This window comes from Zootoca vivipara, chromosome 5 (genome assembly GCF_963506605.1).
Source record: "Zootoca vivipara chromosome 5, rZooViv1.1, whole genome shotgun sequence".
NCBI lineage: Eukaryota > Metazoa > Chordata > Lepidosauria > Squamata > Lacertidae > Zootoca > Zootoca vivipara.
In genome coordinates this window covers 35717747-35740096 of record NC_083280.1, presented here as the reverse complement: position 1 = coordinate 35740096, position 22350 = coordinate 35717747, and the positions used below count along the sequence as shown (strand labels likewise).

The following is a 22350-nucleotide window of genomic DNA, read 5'->3' as shown; positions in this document are numbered from 1 at the left end:
AAGGGAATTAAAATAAGTAATTAGATTTGCATCAAAAGTGTCTCCAATAGACTCCTTCAGCTCAGAATCTCTTAACTAAAGTTTCATCCTAGCTAAACGAGGCCTGGGTTCAGGCCCCATGGGAGGCGCATAATGCCCTTAGAATCTGCTTTGGGGCTTCAGCCTTAACCTATTGCTAGGGCTCAGATGATGTCAGGGGCTGGACTGAGGAGGAATGGTGGGGACCTTCCCCTGAACCTTCCTGAGAACAGGACAGTATAAATTTAGAACAGTGGTTTGCAGAAGGGCGTAGTTCAGAGGCTGCAGGGGGCAGAAGCTGGGAAATATTGGGAGAGGAACAGCAGGAAGAAGAAGCACCAGGGGAGAGACAGCTGACAGACTCAGTGTCCCTGGAAAGCATTCCTGCCCTCCCCCGCCAGGACTAGGCATGAATTGCGGGTAGTAGAACAGAGAGCTCAGAGGCAGAAAGCTCAGATTAGCTGACGCAGGGGTGACATAGAATAGGGACGACATAGGCGGGTGGGACTTTACTTGGAGCGGCGCCATTATTTAGGGAAGGCTGCATTCCTTCATTGCTCTCTGTGAATTATTGAATCAATTGCTTGGTAAGAACTTTTATCGTTTCTCTGATTCTTGGCTGCCACCACGGGAGGGATCTGATTCCCCGAAGCCTGACAGAAGAAGGCAGTTGATAATATTCCTGAATGCTCAGGTGGGTATAATTCCCTTCTTCAACAAAACTGTGCACTTGAAAGATGAGATGGAACAATAGGTTCTGCAAAGGTGAGTAGGGTTGCCAGACTCAATAGAGGACAGGACTTCTGTGCCTTTAATTGCCCTGCTCTCTTTTGAGTCTGGAAACCTTAAAGAGAAAGCATCAGACCCTTTGCTTGGAAATTAAACAATTCCTAAATTTGCATAGGGTTAGAAAAGGAAGCTTTGTCACTCATCAGCAGTGAAAGCACGGGGACTCTCCAAAAGATGCTTGTTAGATGTGGCCTGTGCTTCAATCCATATAATCACAAGTGTGAGATAGCTACATCCACAAGACCACTGTCTCTTGCTTCATCCTCCTCTCCTCATCATTACTCACTTCCTGGAAATGTTCCAACTGCCCTTCCAGGTTTCTGCATCGCAGCTCCATCTCACCCAGCTGATCTTGCAGCAAATGTACTTTATCCGTCAAACTATGGTTCTGCCTCTTGCTTTCTGACAATGCATGCCGCATCGAGTCCAAGCGATCCTGAAACAAGGGAAAAAGAAATCCATTGAAACAGAATGGACCTACTAAAGATGGGAAACTCTTTAAAGACTTTTCATGTGAAAAAGAAAATGAACTTATGATATCTGGGTTTGAGGACTGAAGAAAATAGTGGTTTATAGAAAATGGAATTGTTGGATGTTACCTTGGAGTGTTCTCGAAGCTACGAACATGAGTTTGACCAAACTGCGGGAGGCAGTGCAAGACAGGAGTGCCTGGCGTGCTATGGTCCATGGGGTCACGAAGAGTCGGACACGACTAAACGACTAAACAACAACAACCTTGGAGTGGATGTTTTAAACAATTTTCTATATATAGCTGACAGACGAAGAATTGGAAGCTCTCTTTTTTCCTTTTAGCTTCCTTTCCTCTTTTCTTTTCATTTCTTTTGTGTTTTTATTTAGATTAGTGTTTTATCTTTCATTAAAAAGGTATTGGATATTTGATATTAATCTTTGAATATTTTCTTTCAAACTTTAATAAATCTATTGAAGGGAAAGAAAGAAACAGAATGGGCCAAAACCACTTGGTTGAATTGATATGTACTGTTTGTGGTGAGATTTATTGGTCAAATAACTTTTTTTGTGTGATTCGTACATACACAGCCAAATCATCATGCTGCCTCTAGTCTTTTGTCAGTTCAAGCCAGCAGAAAGGAGCTAATTGTCATGCTGGAAAGTGTTTTACCCTCTGTATGGACAATCCCTCCAGAAAAGAATTAGGAACGCAAGACGCTGTCTTATATCAAGTTGGACCATTGGACCATCTAGCTCAGTACTAGCCTGTACAAATTGGCAGCTGCTCTCCATTGTTTCAGGCAGGGCACTCTTTCAGTCTCACAAAGAGTTTCCAGGGACATTATGCATGAGAAGCATGTCATCTACCACTGAGCTATGGCCCATCCAGATTATTTACATCTAGGTGATTGCTAAGTGTTGGTTTAATCATGGAGGTATGGCAAAAAGGATCTGCATTTTGGAATTTTCCCTATGAGTTGTTAGGCACAGACGTGATACAACCCAGTGTAAAGAGTCTTTCCAACATACAGTGGTGCCTCGCTAGATGAATTTAATTCGTTCCACGGGTCAATTCGTATAACGAAAAATTCATCTAGCAAATCCCATAGGAATGCATTGATAACAATTTTTTTTTTGCCCATAGGAACGCATTAATTGAATTTCAATGCACTCCTATGGGAAACCGCGATTCACTAGACGAATTTTTGGTAAAACGAATTTGTCTAGCGAGGCAACCTCCGCTCGAAAAATCTCTTCGTTAAGCGAAAAATTTGTCTTACAGGGCATTCATCTAGCGAGGCACCACTGTACGTTAAGATTTTGTGCTGTCTGATCAGAATGTTGAGTATTTGCCATGCATTGAAGCAAGTAGATATAGGCACTTAGGCTAGCCCAGGGGTCAGCAAACTTTTTCAGCAGGGGGCCGGTCTACTGTCCCTCAGACCTTGTGGGGGGCTGGACTATATTTTGGAAAAAAATATGAACAAATTCCTATGCCCCACAAATAACCCAGAGATGCATTTTAAATAAAAGGACACATTCTACTAATGTAAAAACATGCTGATTCCCGGACCTTCCGCGGGCCGGATTTAGAAGGTGATTGGGCCGTATCCGGCCCCCGGGCCTTGGGGACCCCTGGGCTAGCCTTTTCACTTCATTGGCTCCAATAATTTTAACCGCAGCCTCTGTCTCAGATACTCTTGGAGACAGCCTATGGCTATTCCCAACTTCCACAGGGCTTTTGAAGCAGGCAAAAACTCAGCTCTTTCAATTAGTTTGCAATTTCATAAGTTTCTTGGGAGGAATGGGTGGAGAGAATATTTTGTACAAAACAATAGGGCCTGTAGAAACTCCAGCGGATCCAAGCCAAAGCATGAAAACTTTCCTGGAGTCACCCAACACTAGGGTCAGGGGAGAAATTTGACTCTGTTCACAGTATAGGTGAATTTACCAAATGCACACTTTCCAGAACAATATGCAAACTGAAACACAGCCATCATTCAAAATTTGCACTTCTCTGAATTTTGCAGTGAAGTTCTCCATCCAAGCAATGTGTTGGGTAAGGTGTGCATAAAAATGCATATATTAGCGAAAATACCATACAAAAAGGCATCATATCAGGGAAACCTGCTTGCAAAAATGTGTATATTTGTCAAAACTGCATGCAAAATGTGTTTATTGGGAGCACTAAAATGCTGGTGAATTGTCATAAGGGTTGTTTTATTAAGAAACAAAACAAAAATTCCTGCAGAAATTTGGAGTACTGAAGATAAGGCTAGAAAAAAGAAATTGAGCGAACCAAAAATGGACAGATTCATCTATTCCTACCCAACACACACTATGTTACCCTAATATATTGTACTTGTGCACCCATGCACAACATAAAACAGTTAGGCCCTTCATTTTTCCTTACATATATTATTCTGAATGTGCCACCCCTTGCAATTTGCGGTATCATAAGGAAATAGGGGTAGATTATTTGGGGAGAAGGTGGCCACTGGAGGTAGCAGGTGCTAAGCATTGGGGTGGGACTGGTCTACACAACACTTTTTACAGGAGGGCACATACTATTTGGCTCAGAATAGATGCTATCTCTCCACACACAAACAGGCAGTGGCTGAACATTTGAAGCAGCCGGTTCCTCCTACCTGGAGTAGCCGACGGTCTTGCTCTGCAGCAGTCAGGGCCCTTTGGAGTTGGGAGACGTTCTCCTGGAGGGAGGAGGAGCCAGCGGTAGCATCAGACAGAGCTTGAGACAGGCTTTGCACCCGGTCCTTTAGGTGGCTTTCTGTGCCTTCAGTCCTGGCCAGAGAATGGGTCAGGTGGTCTAGCTCCTGCTGCAGTTGGGTGGTTTTGCTCTCTTTGTCTCCCAACTGGCAGCAGAGCACCTGGGTCTGCTCCTGCAGGGACTGGATCTCTGCATCCCGCTCAGTCAAGCTGAGCTCGGCCCGCTGCAGTTCTCCTTCAGCAGCCCTGCGGCTCAGATCCAACTTGGTGGCCCTACTCTCTGCCGCCTCCAGGACTTCCTTCAGCTTCCACTTCTCTGTCTCTAGCTTGGCTTCCTTGGTTTTCAACTTGTTGACTTTCTCCTAGAATAAACAAAAGCAGCATGAGCACCACTGTCCACTTTTGCTTTGGCCCAGACTTGCAGAGGAAAAGGAGAAAGTCCTTTGTGAACAAGACTGGGTGCCATTGCAGCCTTGCTGTGCAGGTGCAAGAACCAGCACTCTATGCAAACTCTGTGTGTGAATGTGTACCCATTTATAAAGCAATGAGAAATGAGTGCAGGTCTGATTCAATATATTCTGCTGCCTGGTGCAAAGGATAACAGGGCACCCTCCCCCAATCCATGTACACCCATCAACCCGAGGGCCACATATTTTGGGAGGTGCAGGGCAGGCTAGCTTAGGGTGCTCAAGGGCAATGTAGGTGGGCCTCCACCCCCACCATCAGTATGTGCTGCCTGAGACAGATGCTTCACCTTACCTAATGGTGTGCCCTGAGTCAGTCTGCTGATAAAATATCTGAGCTTCAAAGAGAGGTGTAAAATAAAAGAAGGGGACTTCAGGCTGCACATTAGCGATGTGTGCTGCCATTACTGGTCAGGAGTGTTGAAAGGGTGAGCAACACTCCCAAGCTCATTTATTTACCAGCCCAGGACCCAGGACTAAGCTGCAGCATTCAGGATGGTCCCAACACCCACCTCGCGCACCGCCAGCCTCTAGCCACCATCTGGATAAAAGCGCCACCACCCAGCATATTGCCAAGATCACAATGTGAATTACAGACCCCGTTTACATGGAAACTTACCACATCACACAGCCTTATGGTAGCATTACAGAGAGAAATGGAAAGAATCAATATTTTTTTATGGAGACAGGTGATAATGTACACAGGATGAAACTCCACCCAAACAGTCCATGTTAGCCCAAGCAGTCAACACAGCCAGACCCTTGCTTGAGGGTGCCAGTTGGAATAAAAAGTGTTCTTTAAACAGCTGGGTAAAGTCCCCTTCAGAAGAAGAAAAAGCAGCAATTCTTCCGCTGGGGTTTCTCTAGCACTAATTTGCTCACACCTCTATTTTAAGAACCAGAGTAGGTAATTTGTGTGCACATTAAAGCAAGTTATACCCTTATACCCCACTACTCACTGCTTAGCTCTTTACAAACCCCCTTTAGCTCTTGATTTTTTAAAAAATATATTTTTATTTATAGATCTTTGAGATATCTGTATTTAAAATATGCAGTTAAAGTGCCTTGTAGCTCAACTCTGTGCATATCTACTAAAAAGGAAGTCCCAGCATCTACATCTTAGGATTAGCATCTTGGGTTGCAATATTATTAACTTCTCTTCCCCCACTCTGTAGGGCATTTTGCCATCAATTAATGTTAGGACTGCTTTGAGAGTTTAAACACAAGGTATTTTAAAGCGTACACCTAAAACTGCAAAGTGTGGATGAGAAGAAAGCATTCAGAAATGTGTATCATACAGGTATGCTCATACAGGTACGCAAGGGCTGGCTACAGCAGTGCACACTCCATGGCAAACCTAAGTTTATGGACACACAACATATGAAATGGCCTTTAGGAGGGAGCAGCCCCGTGACATGTCACTGAATGTAGCCATGTTCAAATATATAAAAGGATGTCATATAGAGGAGGGAGAAAGGTTGTTTTCTGCTGCTCCAGAGAAGTGGACACGGAGTAATGGATTCAAACTATAAGAAAGAAGATTCCACCTAAACATTAGGAAGAACTTCCTGACAGTAAGAGTTGTTCGGCAGTGGGATTTGCTACCAAGGAGTGTGGTGGAATCTCCCCCTTTGGAGATCTTTAAGCAGAGGCTTGACAGGCATATGTCAAGAATGCTTTGATGGTGTTTCCTGCTTGGCAGGGGGGTTGGACTGGATGGCCCTTGTGGTCTCTTCCAACTCTATGATTCTATGAATGCCTTTCCTCTCCAGGGAGAGGGTTTCTGCCCACCTGCAGTTCCCTGTTCTTTTCCTGACAAATGTGCAAGTTGCGCTCCAGGGCTGCCACCTGATCTGCAAGGGCCTGCTGCGCCCTCTCCGCTTTCCGAGCCGTCTCCTCTTGCAGCATCAGCGCTGCCTGTGTGCTGCTTAGGCGCCCGTCTGCTCCCCGTTTGCCTGCAAGTGAAAACAAAAGGCTGCTTTTTAAAGGAAAGGATGGCTGCAGAATGGGGCGTGTACTTAAAAACCATTCATCCATGCACTCTTGCATTGCTTTGCCTGCCTGGCTAAGCTGAACCTATGCTTTGGGAAGGACACTGAATGTCCTTCCAGCTAAAAGCCACACTTACAAATTGCCATCCCTCCAGAAGGGAAGAAGCTGTCAACTGCCCTAAACCTAAAGAAGGATCTATTTGTACAACGGGGGTATGTCAGGAGGTGGGGGAACAAACCATTAGGGAAAGACAGCCTGCTGGCATATTTCTTGTTTTCTCCCAACTCCTCTGATATCCAATTATATGAAGGAAATCAGATTAGTATTTTACATGGCTAAAATTGTATGGTTGATTAAGGTTTCGCCCTGGGAATTGGCTTAGGAGCACCTGCCTCTCTGAGAGCAGAGACCCGCATGGCATTTGCTCTTTAGAACAAATTTTTAGAAATGTTCAATTTATTGTTGTTCAAAGTATACATGATATGCAAATCCATCCCCCCATTTTTACAAAAATGAAAAGCAGCTTTGGAGAGGTTGCCATTCTGAGCAAACAAACAGCAAGGGAGATGAATGCTTTATCGTTTTCCCCAACTTTACCAAGCTGTTTTCTGCCCTCCAGTGTTCCAGATGCATTTGTGGTTAAACACACACCTGGAACCTTCCCAAGTGAGCTGCTTGGGGTAACGATTCTGAAAAGACCAATGCTCTGTAGCAAAAGGGTTAAGGAAGCCTCTAGACTAGGGTGGTCCAACATGCATGTGGCCCTTGAGGCCTATTTTGGTAGCCCTTGGCCATGTTTGATGTCTTCCCAAAGCCAGGTAAGAGATGCACTGGGCTTTGGCAAGGAGGCGTGAAGGCTCTGACAGTGTCCTAGAGTCCTCCCACCTCCTTCCCAAAGCCTAGTTGGTGCTTTCCCAGCTTTGGGAAGGAGGTGAAAGGGCTCTAGGACCCTGCTGGAGCCTCATCCCTCCTTCCCAAACCCCAGCACCTTGCTTACCTGGCTTTGGGAAGGCAGCCTGAGGACTGAAGTGTGTGTGCCAAGTTTTGCACACACCCCACACGACAAGGCAGTGTGCGGCCTGCAGATTCCATCGTGACGTATTCTTGGTAGGAAAGCTTGGGCCGTCCTGCTCTAGACTGCGCTTTTCATTTTTAAAAATGCTAAGGCTTCATTACACACGCCTACATAGGGACATAGGAAGCTGCCTTCTACTGAGACAGATCATCTGATGTGACTGGCAGAAGCTCTCCAGAGGAGCTGTGAGCTGTGCCACAGCAAGCCAGCACAGAGTCGCATCAGCAAGATAAAGAAAGGAGGCACCCACAGAGAGGTATAGAAAATTATATGCAGAAAGGGATAAAGGATGGGAAGAAAGGAGAACATGCCTTCCTCACAGTCTGCTAGGAGCTTCTGGAGTTGCAGGATGCGACTTTTTGTCCGGTCACGATCAGATTCCATTTCATTCAGCTGACGGCTCATATTCATAATCTGAATCCTCAGGTCATCCTGGAAACAAGATATATAGACATTCTCTTGATATCCTTAGCTTCTCACCAGAGAAGACCAAGAAGTACACCTGGGATATGAAACTGCATTTTGTTATTTTAATGCACCCTTTTGCTATTTCTGTCCCATCATTTGGCTTCTCTGCAGCTTCTTTATCTTCCTTTACAACTCCTTTGACCTTGTCATCCAAGGGTCTAACTGCCTCCCAAGCTACCAATATATATATTTTAAAAAACCTTCTTCTTGTTGGAATACTAAGGTCCCATGCAGTTGGCAGCCTGCCATTTCACACAGTTGCTGTGGTATGCTTTCAATTGTTGGTAACATTTTTTTTTGACAATTAAGATTTCTAGTGTCAAAGAACAATCACCCTCTCGCCTTTTTAATCAGCGGATGATAGGCTCCTGCAGAATAAATGAATATAGCATGCAGAGTGCAGTCATCGGCAATATGTATCTGAGGTGGGGAGTGCTAAGGCACCAATCCCTTAGTCTGAGAACAGGGGCATTACAAGCATGTCCTGTTTTTCATCTATGAAATGTTGGAAAGCATGCTATTTTTTACGAATTAAGCATTACATTGAGTAGTCTTCCCTGAGACCGGGGCCTGAGGCAATAATCATTTGAAAACAACAGGCCTCACCAAAGTATTTCCAGGGCACACTACTTTCCTTTATGCACATCTATGTAGACTTACTCAAGGAAAAGTCACACTGAGTAAACACGAACAGTTAAGGTTGCAATCTGCATGACCCATTGAACTCAATGGGGTTTAATTTTGAGCAAAGGGGAATAGGCTACAAAGCTGCTAACTGAAAGATGTTATTGATTGTAGACATTCTTTTTGGTTACTGCATGTTAACACTGAACTCTAGGATCCTGGTGAGACAAGACAACAAAGCAAGGAATGCCTTAGATTTTATGCAGCCCAAAAGAATTAAAAAAAATTCTCCGTTTCTCCATTTGTCAGAAAGGCCACTGGATGATCTGATGCTATGATTATTGTGACAGACCATGTTTTTTTAATTATTCTGGTACAGTATAAATATTTATGCATTTTTATAAGAGGCATGCTTTTGAGCAATAAATAGCACATGACAGAGAAAGGGCTGAACTGCCCTTGAATGTTGCTAAACATATGTCTTCGAAGTCAACTTGGGGTCAAGCTGAGCTAGGCTGGCTCCTGCTAAACAGAACTGGGATAGCCTAATGGATTGTAAGGCAGGGCGAATGAAGTGGGTCCTTGCACAACCTAAGCAAACTAGTGGTCCTGAGCCTGCGCCCTGCCGGGGGTGGAATCTACTCTTCCTGTCTCTGGCCTGGGCTCAGAAAAGCATTGAAAACATGCATTGAAAAGGTCTAAAGTTCTGTGCTAAAAAACAATTACATTACATGGCTGTATTAAATCACACATTTTTTTACACATATTTACTTGACTTGCATGCTTTTGCTCTAGTTACAAAAAGTGTTTTGCAGAAATATGGATTTTTTTTAATGCCTTGTTTTTGGCAGGGGGTGGTCAGAGTGTCAGGACTGGGCATGGGGAAGAAAGCCTGAGACTTTTACGGCAAAATGCAAGTAGGCAGAGGATCAAGCCACAGGGAGAGGCTTGGAGCAGTGTGATCTCACATTGATCATTTCAGTTATATTTATTGGTCGTGCTTGTTTAAAATTTTCTAAGCCACTTTGTAATCTTTACATTGCTAATCTGTACCCATTATATATTTGGAGAACTGAGGCTGAGATGGTGATTTGTCCAAAGCTAGTAAATGAGTTCACAGCTGCAGTGGAGGCCTCTCCATCAGGATTCAAAACACTCCCCGAGCCACAACCCTCACTGGCCCTGCCTGTCTGGAAAATGTTCTAGCATTTTGTCTAATAGCAAAAAAAGAGAGTAAAGGTAAAGGACCCCTGGTCGTCTAAGTCCAGTCAAAGGCGACGATGGGGTTGTGGCGCTCATCTCGCTTTCAGGCCGAGGGAGGCAGTGTTTATCCACAGACAGCTTTCCGGGCCATGTGGCCACCATGACTAAACTGCTACTGGCGCACGGAGGAAACGCCGTTTACCTTCCCGCTGCAGCGGTACCTATTTATCTACTTTCACTGATGTCCTTTCAAAACTGCTAGGTTGACAGGAGGTGGGACAGAGCAACGGGAACTTCATGAACCGTCAACCTTCTGATCGGCGAGCCCAAGAGGCTCAGTGGTTTAGACCACAGCGCCACCCACGCCTGTTTTTTGTCTAATAGTGCCTCTTGCTTGTCTGGATAAAGGATAGAGATGGGAGTGTGAGTGTGCATAACACTAGCCTACTGTACTAAGGTAAAATTTGCATCCATTTCCCTGCTCACTTTTGCCTCTAGCCCTGCCCACCATTGGCATGTGGCCCCAAAAAGGTTGCCTAGAGGAGACTGCAGAAGGCTCCTCTACCTATAGCATAGTGAGTCCTTAAGACAGGTCTAATTATGTGCAGCCCCACAAACAGTACGCATGTCTTTCAATAATGTGAGTAATGTGTCATATATTGCACTCCTGACACTATGATTGTGTGCGCACAAATTCTTACAGATGGAGGGATTCTGGAAGTCAAGAGCTGGTGGGCATACGGTTCCTCTCATCTGGTCTCAACCTCATTACCCTAACCTCATGCTTTCCAGAGCTTCATGGGATACATACATACATACATACATACATACATACATACATACATACACACGAACGAGAAAAACAGTAAATGAAAGAGATGACATTACTTACCCTCTCTCTCTGAGTGTCCCGCAGCTCCTGAAGGAAGTCCCTCAAAGCATCTCGAACTACATCCGGGTCAATTTCACTTGTGACTTGGTCACCTCTGAGAGGAGAAGGTTGGTGAAATGGGGAACGTGAGCGGCTCCTCTCAGGAGACCCAGTGCGGGAGGCAGGTGTCTGCCGGCCACTGGTTCCTGTGGAAACATAAACTCTTAAAGTCTCAGAAGCCAAAGAGGGAGGCTCTGATCAGGATTTCAAGATGGGTAAAGGGAAGGAAATTCTGCACAACTCAGCAAAATGCTTTAAAGGGGTCTTTAAATATAGGAAGCACCTTATACAAAGCTTAGGTTTTCTATACACCTAGCCCAGCACCGTCTTACTCTGACTATCAACAACTCCCCAGGGTCTCAGGAGGAGATCTTTCCCATTGTCTGAATCCTGATCCTTTTAAATTGGATGTGCCAATGACTGAACTATGTCAGGTGCTCTCCGACTGAACTATGACCTCTTCCCAGGACTGAGAGACCTGTTAGATATACAACCATCAGATGCACGATGCTTTGATGAAAAATGTCCTTCGGGGAGTAGCAGTCAGGCCATGAGCAACCACTGCCAGAGGCAGGACTTGGCTTTCAATAGCAGTCTTACAAACTGAAAACGGAATCCTCAGCACAGCAGTGAACACATGCAGGCAGCTTGCTTATAAAGAGGGAGACCAACGGTCCACCTAGCTCAGTCTTCCTCAGCCCTGTTACTTGGAATCTTTTGAACTGGAGAAGCCAGGAATTGAATCTGGGAAGCAAGTGCTTCTGCACACAAATCATGACCATGCTCCCTGGTTGCTCACCAAGACCACTGCTTAAGTGGTGGCAAACTACCGTATTTTCCGGCGCATAAGACGACTGGGCGTATAAGACGACCCCCAACTTTCCCAGTTAAAATATAGAGTTTGGGATATACTCTCCATATAAATAAGATGACCCGGCGTATAAGACGACCCCCGACTTTTGAGAAGGTTTCCCTGGGTTAAAAAGTAGTTTTATGCGTACCTTAATTTAAGAAAACAACCACATTTCCTACCCCTCATAGCTGTACCAGGTGCATTGGTATAAATCAGGGGTGGGTAACCTGCAGCCTTCAATCTATTCCAGTAGGTGGTACGCAGTGGGTAGCATAAATATATATGGAGAGAGAGGAAGGAAGGAAGGAAGGAAGGAAGGAAGGAAGGAAGGAAGGAAGGAAGGAAGGAAGAGACTGTAAAGGGAAAAAGGTGGTGGAAAGCAGAGAAAGAAAAAGAAACAGAGAAATGTTTGGTGGCCCTATCAACTTTTGACCACAATGATGTGTGGCCTCCAACAGATTCCCTCAAGGGAATGTGGCGTTCAACAGAAGGTTGTCCAGCCCCAATAGATTAATTTCCTTAGCTATGAGCATATTTCATTACCCAAATTAGAGGTTGATGTCTACTGCAGTTATTGCTTAGCTGAAATTTAATGCACAGCATATGAAGGATATCCTGGTTAGGAGCCTTCTGACCTTTGACTGGAGAGCAGGATCTTTGTGGCGATGGACTCCGGCTGCCAAGCCCCAGCGTGCGGCGCAGAGCCGAATGCAGTGCCACGAGCTTCAGCTCAACCTCCCTCTTGGCTGCCTCCGCTTTGGCTAGTTCTATTCCCAAGCCTTGCGAACGCCCCTCACAGGTGCTGAGGCGCATCTGGAGGCTCTCGCCTGCCATGCTGGCTTCCTGCAGCTTCATCTCCAGGTGATGAAGATCGTCCTTCAGCTTCTTCTCCTTGGCACGGCTCTCGGCAAGGCTCTGCGCAAGGTCTTGCTCCTGAAGCCGGCTTTCTGCCTCCATGGCAGACAGCTTCTTCCGCAAGCTCAGCACCTGAAAGAGAACAAAGTCGGCAGGCCATGGCAATGTACGGGCACTACCACCGCCCACACCACCACCTTCTCAGGACACAGGGAAGCCAAGCACAGCTGTAAATGTAGCTTGCACTCACGGTTCTTCACCTACGTGTATAAAAGTGATTTATATCCAGCTAGCTACCACTATCCTGCTGCACACTCAGAGCTAAAGTGGATGAGACTGCAGGAAACCCGGTCCACACAGATACCCTGTCTTCTCCCCTCTGTATGCAACCCTCCATGCAACTTATCTCCACTACCACCTCTTGGAGGATAAGACGCAGGAGATGGAAGAGGAGTAAGCTGCCTTCCTCAACTCTCCCAGCTTATTTTTCACTACTTCTTCCATCTCCTGCATCTTGTCCTCCACCACCCACCACAACGTTACCTCCTTGTGAGCAGATTCACGGCTGATCTCCAACCCGGCTATCTTCTGCTTCAGTTCCAGGGCCTCTTTGCTGTTCTGCTGCTCCTGCTGTTCTGCCTCGAGCAACCGATGCTGCCGTTCACTGATTTCTTGGGCTTTTTTGCTGTTCTCACTCTCCAAGGCCTTCACCTGCAAAAGGTATGCCAGAACTCTGGGTATTATCTATTGTATGGGCTCTATGCTCAGAAGCCCAGCTCACATGAAAAGCTTCTGTGGGGGTGGGGTGGGGGTTCCCTACTGTCATATTTGGCAATTGCTGTTAGAGTGAAATGATTGACTATATAGGGCTAGTAGGACAGAAGACAAAGAGGCCAAGGGCCCCCCTTCCAGACATCATTTTTATTGCACAATCATTATTATTTGTGCTTGTGACATTACCGGGGGGCGGGGGGTGTCACACGTTACTCCACTTTCACATTTTGGGGTGGCCACACTGCTTCCTTTCCAAATCAATGCATATCCCGCAACTTCCTGTTTAGATCCTGCAACGTTTTGTACCACAAATGTTCTGGTTTATTTTTGTCCCACTCTGGACTGCCCCCTCTGGACAGCAACAATGTGGTAGCATTGCAGAAGTATTGCAGAACAACCTAAAGCAGAATAAACCTACCACTGATGCACTATTATGATGTCAAGAACACCATTGCAGAATACACCCACAACAAAACACCAGTCTGGAGGGACCCCAACAGGAGGTGAAGCCATAGCCAATGACAAGCAGAGCAATTCCTCTGTAGAGAACAAGCAGGCAGGTGGGGGTGGGGGTGGTGCTAACTGAGGGCAGACCAAGGCTGGTGGGTTAGTGTCTCACTCACTCTAATGGACCAGCCTCAACTGGATGTAAGGAACCCCAAAGGGGGCGGGAGTAGCACCGACAGTCCTAGCGGGAGGGAGACACAGGTGGGAATATTAAAAAAGAGAGGCCTTATGGGTAGGAATTATGACGGAGGATCGAGGTCTCAAGGATCTTTAATAGGAATTTTCAGGTGCAAATTAAACAAGCCAGAAAGACATTTGGGGTGGTGATGATGATGCTTCTCTTGTCCGCTGCTTACGGTAGATACTGTACCTACAACCTTGAGTTTTGACAGTGTCTGTAGCAGCTACAAGTGGCTTTGAATAAAGAATCCAATATTGGGCGATGTCAAAGATCTCTTGTTGCAACTATTATATCCTTAGGGTTGTGATGAGAAGGGTGTGGGGAGAGAGAGTTCTAAGACACAGTTATACCTGCCTGCGCAGCTCCTGCAGCTCCCTTCGCGCTTCCATGCGAGACTTCTCCACTTCCCGTAGATTTGCTCGGACCTCCCCCACCTCTCCATCAACAGCTGCTTTTGCTTCCTCCAGCACAGCAATCTTCTGCTCCTTCTCCTCTTCGGATCTCTGCAAGCTGCAGCAGATGCATAGGTTCATAATCTCTCATTACTGGTAACCTCTAAAAGTGCTGTGAGCCAGTTGCCACTATGCCAGCAACATGTCTGCCCAGTACAGTACCAAGGCTACCTACCTGAGCCTCTCGTTCTCTGCTCTCTTGACAGCTGTTCTGAGCTCACTGTTGGATTTCTGCAGTGCTTCTTTTTCTCTGCTCTCGTCTGCCACAGCCCTCCGAATTTCTAGCAGCTCCTTTTGTTGGTGGTCACGAGCCTCTTCAGTCTCCTGCAGCCTGTGGTGAAGCTCAACCAGCTCCTTGCGAATTTCTGCGTGGGTATCCTCTGCCAGCCGCAGCTGTGCTTTTAGCTGTTCTGCCTTGAAGAAAAAAGCATGCCCGGCTGAGCCAGGAACCTGAAACCTGCAGCACGATCCTAAGGCTTACTCAGAAAAAAGCCCATTGACTTGACTGGGACTTACTCGCTCATAAGTGCACTTAGGATTGCAGCAAATAGGGATGCATGGTTGAAATGATGCTTGTACTGTCCCTTGGAGGGTGATGCTGATGCCTAAGCAAAATGAGCATTTATCTGAAACATAGGCATTTGGAAAGTACAGTGGTACCTTGATTTTTGAACGCAATCCATTCCAGAAGACTGCTCAGGTTCTGAAACGTTTGAAAACTGAAAACAACAGCCGACAGCTAGGCGTCAGGATCTTGCACTCAGCGGAAGCCATGTGGCATGTTTGACTTCCGAGGCGTGTTCAAAAACCGAAGCATTTACTTCTGGGTTTACAGTGTTCAAACCCCACCCTCCCACCCTCTGACTATACATAAGGGTCTGGTGACTTCTGTTTCAGTGTATCTGAAGAAGTGTGCATGCACACGAAAGCTCATACCTACGACAAACTTAGTTGGTCTCTAAGGTGCTACTGGAAGGATTTTTTATTTTTATTTTGGCTGCAGTGTCAGAGTTCCTCCAGAGGACTAATTTATTAAACATTCAGCCTGACTTGCTTGCACAAAACTTACAAGGAGCTTAGATTACATCCAGTCTTTTTCTGAGCTTTCCCTCTGATTTGTTTACGGGACAGTTATACGAACATAAGCATTCATCCTGCATTTATCCTGATTTGCTTGTGGGGTGTTTATATGTTGTTCGTTCACCCTACACTTTACCATCCATTTCCCCATCCATTTCCTAATGGCAAAAAGCCAAATTCTTTTCTACAAGGGCAAACGTTGTGCTAGGGTAACAGAACCCTTTAATCCACTTTAATGGTGCATATCTGAAGTATGTGATTGAATTCCTCCCACAAAACGGTGACAGTATGGAGGCACCCTAAGTGTGAAACAGACACAGAGAGCTCTAACTCTGAAAAGTTAAAATCAGCCTTTTCCAATCTGCTGCCCTCCAGATGTTTTGGATTCCATCTCCCTTAGGCACCAGCTACCATGGTCATATGTACCATGGTACCAATAAGGAATGCAGGTGGCGCTGTGGTCTAAACCACTGAGCCTAGGGCTTGCCGATCAGACGGTCGGCTGTTCGAATCCCCGTGACGGGGTGAGCTCCCGTTGCTCGGTCCCAGCTCCTGCCAACCTAGCAGTTTGAAAGCATGTCAAAGTGCAAGTAGATAAATAAGTATCACTCCGGCGGGAAGGTAAACGGCGTTTCCATGCCCTGCTCTGGTTTCGCCAGAAGCAGCTTAGTCATGCTGGCCACATGACCCAGAAAAACTGTCTGTGGACAAATGTCGGCTCCCTCGGCCAGTAAAGCAAGATGAACGCCGCAACCCCAGAGTTGTTCGCGACTGGACTTAACTGTGAGGGGTCCTTTACCTATACCATTTTTTACCATGGTCAATACATTGTTCAACATCAGCAGAAGGGCTCCAGGTTGGGGAAATTGTTGGCTAAAACTCTCTTGTGGTGTTTAACTTGTGGTGTTTTGGGGTACCAATGGGGCAAAATGTTATAAGGAAGCCATAATTCCCAAGTGACCTCTTCTTCCTAAGGGAAGCAATCCCCTGGGGAACTGCTGTTCATGGGTAAATGCTACCCGTGGAACTTCTTGCCACTAGAGGAAGTGGGGAGAAGAATAAATAACTTGTGTAACTTTGGGCCTATCATAACTCTTTTCCTCTTGGAGCCATGTGGCTTCAAAGCGGAATTTCTCACTTCAGCAAAGGAAAGCATGCAAGCATGTGTGAATGGAGGATATGGGAATGTTTCGGATTGTGGATGCCAACTTGTGTGACTAAACAGGAGCACGAGTGAGAGGTGTTGTGATTCATGTGTGAGATAGTAGTCATTTATCAGATGGTGGGAATGGGTAATTGAAGCTATCAGCATGCTCTTGGATTTGAGTGCCAAATTGAGTAGGAGCAGAGGAGGAAGATTATGTTTGGAATGCAAGGAAGGGAGGGGGAAGCAAGCTACAACTGGAAGAGCTCAGTTGCTAAAGATAAACGACAGCAACAACTCGTGGCCTTAGGTGATCTCAAGGCTGTTCCATTCCATGCACTCCGCAGATACAGTGAGAAAAGCTACCTGTCCTGAGGACGCTTGTTTGCATTAGGAGTGATGCATTTAAGCATGCTGCATCCTTACTGAAAATATGTGGGAACCTGTACAGGCACTAAAAATGGTGTTTTGCAGGCCAAGCTGTACTCATTTGAGAAGGATTAATATTTCTGCTAACAACTGGAAAAATGCATTAAAAAAAGAGAAAGAGATGGAAATCTGAATTACATTTGTGCTTGGCCATTTGTACCAAGCTGATCTTGTCCTTGGAACACTGCTCTTTTCTGATGCCTTTGCGCATTCCACTTGGTCCACAGTGTGGTGTGGAGGCAGAACAGGAAAAAAATCCTCAGCAGCAGGAGGCTAGGAGAAGTAACAGCATCTTAAAAAGTAGAGCTAACTTCATCAATTCTTAATGAGGGCAAATGCAGTGCAGAGGAACTTTTAGAGAGGGCCAGAACTTGCCCAGACCCAAAGAATCGCTCATCAGTTCTTCAGCCACACAGGTACAAGCAAGCCTGTGTTCTAATACAATGCAATGTGTTCCAGAGGCTGCACAGTGAATTACTAGGTATGATAAGTGTATCTGAAGAAGTGTGCATGCACACGAAAGCTCATACCAATGACAAACTTAGTTGGTCTCTAAGGTGCTGTTGGAAGGAATTTTTCATTTTGTTTTGACTATGTCAGACCAACACGGCTACCTACCTATAACTAGGTATGATAAGCTATTTCCTGGGATAGCAGCACAGGGTGTCTCAGATGCAGGAGAAAACAGGGTTCTCTGTGCTTTAATTCTGCCTCTCTGGAAAAGCTGAGGCTACACACAACTGCTCTTGCTCCCTTGGTCCTTTATATTACTGGAATCGAGGACGGACAATTTCGATATGAACCCCCTTTCTTTCCTTCCCAACTTTCTTTCCTAATGCTTTTACTCTGGAAAGCTCTTAACATTGTCCAGATCCTCCCTGTTGGCCTGTCTCATTCCGACCAGCTCTCTGTTATTGTTGTTCTGTTTTTGAGAAGGATTAGGGTGAGCCCCTTTCTCTCCCAACCCCCACCTACATATGGGATCCACAAACGCAGTCAGCGGTTTTCTGCTGAGCTCAGCAGAAATCCACGAAGAAAGGTCAGTGACCAAAGAGAGGGGCGATCCATCATAAAATAAACTGTTTTTATTCCCCAGGATAAAGGAAGGGGGGCTAGCAGGGGGTGAGACTGAAAAGAAAACATTGCACATGAACCACCCCCCACCCCCACCTCAAACACACATGCACACACACACACACACACTCCTTCCTGGCTCGCTCACTCTCTGTGTAAGGGCAGAGCTTTCCTCATTTACAGGAACACTGCAGCAAAGCTCTTAATGTGATTATTATAATTATATCTTGACTAGAACTTTTTTTATAAACAGTCTCTTTTGAAATCATGCCTGGGCAGCCAAGTCTCCAGCTGAGCCCTGGACACATGGAACAGGGTATTTCATGGTGGGAGAGAAAATGTGCATGCGTGTGAGAGACAGGCTGGGTGGGTGGTGGGTGGGGAGGAGGCAGGAGTGATTGTGCATTTGAGTTCACAGAATGATGTGGGAATATATTTATATGCACATGTATGTGAATATATTTATATGCACATGCATGTGAATTCATGCAACTATTTCCACACAGTAAGAACACCATAGGAGCCAACTCCAAGGGGCCGAGGTCCCTTCAGCCCGCCCAATAAAATATCTGAGGGGGCTGCCCCCCAAAGGTGATGGGCATTGCCATTCAAATGGTGTGTGCGCACAGCATCATGTGATCAGTTATGCGGGATAAGGCCTAATTGGGGCCCCCAATATTTTATTCAAGTTGACACCACTGAAGAACACTGTGTGTTAGTTAGCTAATTAGTGTGTGTGTGCGCGCATGCCTGGGTGATGGGCAACTAAGAGAAACAAAGGAAATGGACTCTGTGTGGACAAAAGCCACAGTTGAGCATTTGCAGTGATGTGACCTAGAGGAAAAAGCAGCAAGCTCGAGAGAGAGCGCCAGAGTGCAGTGCTTGATATCTGTTAAAAGCCAGGGCTGCGACGATGGGAGAAGCAAGACACTTTTGGGGTGTTAAAGCTGTGAAGCCCTCCAGGTTCTATATATGTGTGAATAAACCATATATCATAAAGACACTGCCGTCTCCACTGTGCCTCATTTCCAGAAAGGAACATGAAGCCTGGGTAAGCCCTGGAATCTCACATAGCTCAAAGACTGGGGTGGGGTGCAACACTACATTGTGTGTGTGTGTGTGTGTGTGTGTGTGTGTGCGCGCACACACACACACACACACACATGTACACTTGAAGATGCATGTACTCATGAGAGAGCACGAATGTGGCAGATGTGCCTCGTATAGTCGTGGGCTTGTGTGTATGTACATTGACGTGAGAGTCTATGTGAGTGTGGCTTGCACTTAAGGGAAGGCATGGCTGCTCAACGAGCCTGACTTCCTCAAGTTAAAAGGCTGTGAAAATGTTATGGTTCCCATGGTGATAAGTAGGTCAATGCTGGCGCCTGTGAGGATTTCACTCTGTGTTTCTTTGCCCTCAGCTTGTTATATTAGTCCCACAACTGTCCTCTCCCACTCCCCCCACCTCTCTTTCTCTCATCTGCTGCTGTCTCCCTTCCCAGGCTGTGTTACTCTTTCTCTGCCCATCCTACATCCATCTAGGAACATATGCACCCCCTTTCGCCCCATCCCCATTCCTTCTGCCCTCCCTGCCCTCTGAAACAACCCTCTTCTGCTTGCTTGTGTGGTCCCTCCTGGGGCTGGACTTTGAAATCTGTTGAAAGGAGGCCATTTTTTTGCCAAAATAAACAGCCTGTCATGTTAAATTACTCTCTCTTCCTCTTTTATGTCCTTTAATTTTCTATTCCCCCCCCTTCACCCCACCCCAGTCTTTTCGGGCTGGGGGTCATTCTCTTGTTCTGATGTACTGTGTTTGTAGAGAACAAGAGCTCGGAAAGCATCTGGCAGTGGGTGAGGGTTTCCACCTGGGGATGTTTTCCAGAGCTGCAGATATTGTTCCACCCCCAAGAGTCACCACCCGGAGATGCGTGTTAGGAAAAAGGGGGTGCAACGGGGTGGGCAGGGATCCCTGCTTGCAATTTAACCCACAGCACACCATTATTAGAAAGGGTGAAAAGGGCCCTGAGTGGCTGGGGTCACTGCCTGTTCTTCCTAATTCACACCTATCCAATCCAATTCTATGTTACAAAAGGAGGATTGCTAAATAGAGAATGGAAAGTGACAGAGTACAAGCACCGAAGCTTCTCCTTCGTTCTGTCTCATGGTCTTCACTGGTCAAATAGCCTATCATTGCCTACAGACAGCCACCCAATCTTAAACAACTCCTCACCCACAATAATACAACCACCAGACTTAACATGGACACTGGTACCAGAGCCTGCAATAAACCCAGATGCCAACTTTGCTGCCACACACACCCGGACAACACCATCACTGGCCCCAACAACATCCAACATACCATCTCAGGACTATTTAATTGCTCATCTTCTAACATTGTGTATGCCATCAAATGCCAACAGTGCCCTTCAGCTCTCTATATTGGACAAACAGGCCAAACCCTACGCCAAAGGATAAATGGACATAAATCTGACATCAGAAACCACAAGACAGAGAAACCAGTAGGAGAACACTTCAATCTCCCAGGACATTCTATACAAGATCTCAAAGCAGCTGTTTTATTACAGAAAAATTTCAGGAACAGACTGGAAAGAGAAGTTTCTGAATTGGAACTCATTACCAAGCTTAAAACCATGGAGCCACCTGGGATGAACAAAGACATAGGATTCTTATCTCATTATGCATGATCAAGCTTTCTTTAGTGCCTCAGCCCTTGCTTTTTCCCCGCAGGACCTATTGCAGTCATCAGCAGTCGTTAACAGCCATCAACAGGTTTACCACTCCTATCAGCCCATCACCCATTCCCACCCACCCCCACCACCCTCTGTATATACATAAGGGCTCTTCTGTTTCAGTGTATCTGAAGAAGTGTGCATGCACACGAAAGCTCATACCAAAATAAAAACTTAGTTGGTCTTTAAGGTGCTACTGAAGGAATTTTTTTTTATTTTACTGGTCAAATAGGTTTTGCAGGTTTCCAAAGCTAACAAAACTTGTCTTTCTAGGGATGGAAGCACTATGAGTTTGTACCCTACAGGCAGGTTTGCTTCAGTTACTGCCTTCAACACTGAAGTCCTGCTCAAGTGTTTAGTCTGCCATGATTTAGCACTTCTGATTTCCATAGGAGCAGAAGATTTCAAAGCTACTGCCTGCTCTTTCAGTGGAGAGGGGAAAAGCTTCCATTGCAACCAACTTATTCACAGATGGCTTGAACTGGGGCAAACACCTATCTGTTGACAAAGAGATACACAGAGCACTTATTGGACCATACTGAACAGGGACAGAGAATCCTTCCACGGAAAGAAGACCCAGCCAGGAACCCGAACATACCTCCCTCCCAACAAGCTCCTTCTCTCTTGCCAGTTCCTTTATGTGTTCATTTAAGCGCTTTGCCTCCTTCTGGTGGGCAGCCATTGCGTCCTCAAACTGTGCCTGGAAGGTCCGTAGCTCACTGGTGATGCTGGCAACTGTGTTCTGTAATGAAGAAATCACAGAATGAAGGATGGTATATGCCACTTTGTTCTATGTGTTCTGTAAAGTTCCAGAATATGGAGACACCAGCAGTCAAAGGACTGGCTCCCACAACTGTTTCCTCACAAAGCTCAATTCTAGGGTAGCACTGCAGGTTATCTGAAACTTGCTAGTCCGGGAACAAGTGAGATTCCTTTACAGGGCAACAAGGCACTTGCTTTTCGTATCTGAAGTACGTGTGCCTCCCTCCAGGACTGTTTAAAAACCCCAGTGGAAACTCCTTTAGGAACATAGGAAGCTGCCTTATGCAGAGTCAAACCACTGATCTACCTAGTTTAGTATTGCGTACACTGACTGAAAAGCAGTTCTTGAGGGTTTTAGGCAACAGTCTTTTCCAGCCCTACATGAAGATGGCAGGTATTGAACCTGGGATCTTCTGCTTGCAAAGCCTGTTCTCTCTCACGGGGCTGAGGCCCTTTTAAGCTCTGCAGGGCAGTTTTTCTGCACAGGAGGAAATGTAATCCCAATCCCAATGTAAGTGAATAGGACATCCAGTTGATGACACAAAACAAAGCATTCAAATTAAGCAAAGAGAAAGTTGGCCAAATGTAAAAAAAAAGTCAGGATGCTTCAGCTGAGATTCCTGCATTGCAGGAAGATGGACTGGATGACCGTTGGGGTCCCTTCCAACTCTACAATTCTTTGGTTCTATGATTCTATATCTAGAAATAGCAAGACAGATATTGTACC

The 22350-nt window shown here is 45.9% G+C and overlaps 1 protein-coding gene across 5 annotated transcripts in view; it reads right to left on the bottom strand.

Moving 5' to 3' along the window:
* The window catches only part of CROCC2 (ciliary rootlet coiled-coil, rootletin family member 2), a 93631-nt gene that overhangs the window by 12555 nt on the left and 58726 nt on the right, over positions 1-22350 (bottom strand). For all 5 annotated transcript variants that reach the window (XM_035133879.2, XM_060274571.1, XM_060274572.1 and 2 more), the window contains 10 exons: positions 21460-21603; positions 14560-14798; positions 14283-14442; positions 13014-13181; positions 12251-12602; positions 10724-10908; positions 7848-7968; positions 6261-6424; positions 3927-4367; positions 1094-1243 (listed from right to left, as the gene is read on the bottom strand). In XM_035133879.2, coding sequence (XP_034989770.2) covers positions 1094-1243; positions 3927-4367; positions 6261-6424; positions 7848-7968; positions 10724-10908; positions 12251-12602; positions 13014-13181; positions 14283-14442; positions 14560-14798; positions 21460-21603 — 2124 coding nt within the window. The remainder of the gene's footprint in view (positions 1-1093; positions 1244-3926; positions 4368-6260; positions 6425-7847; positions 7969-10723; positions 10909-12250; positions 12603-13013; positions 13182-14282; positions 14443-14559; positions 14799-21459; positions 21604-22350) is intronic.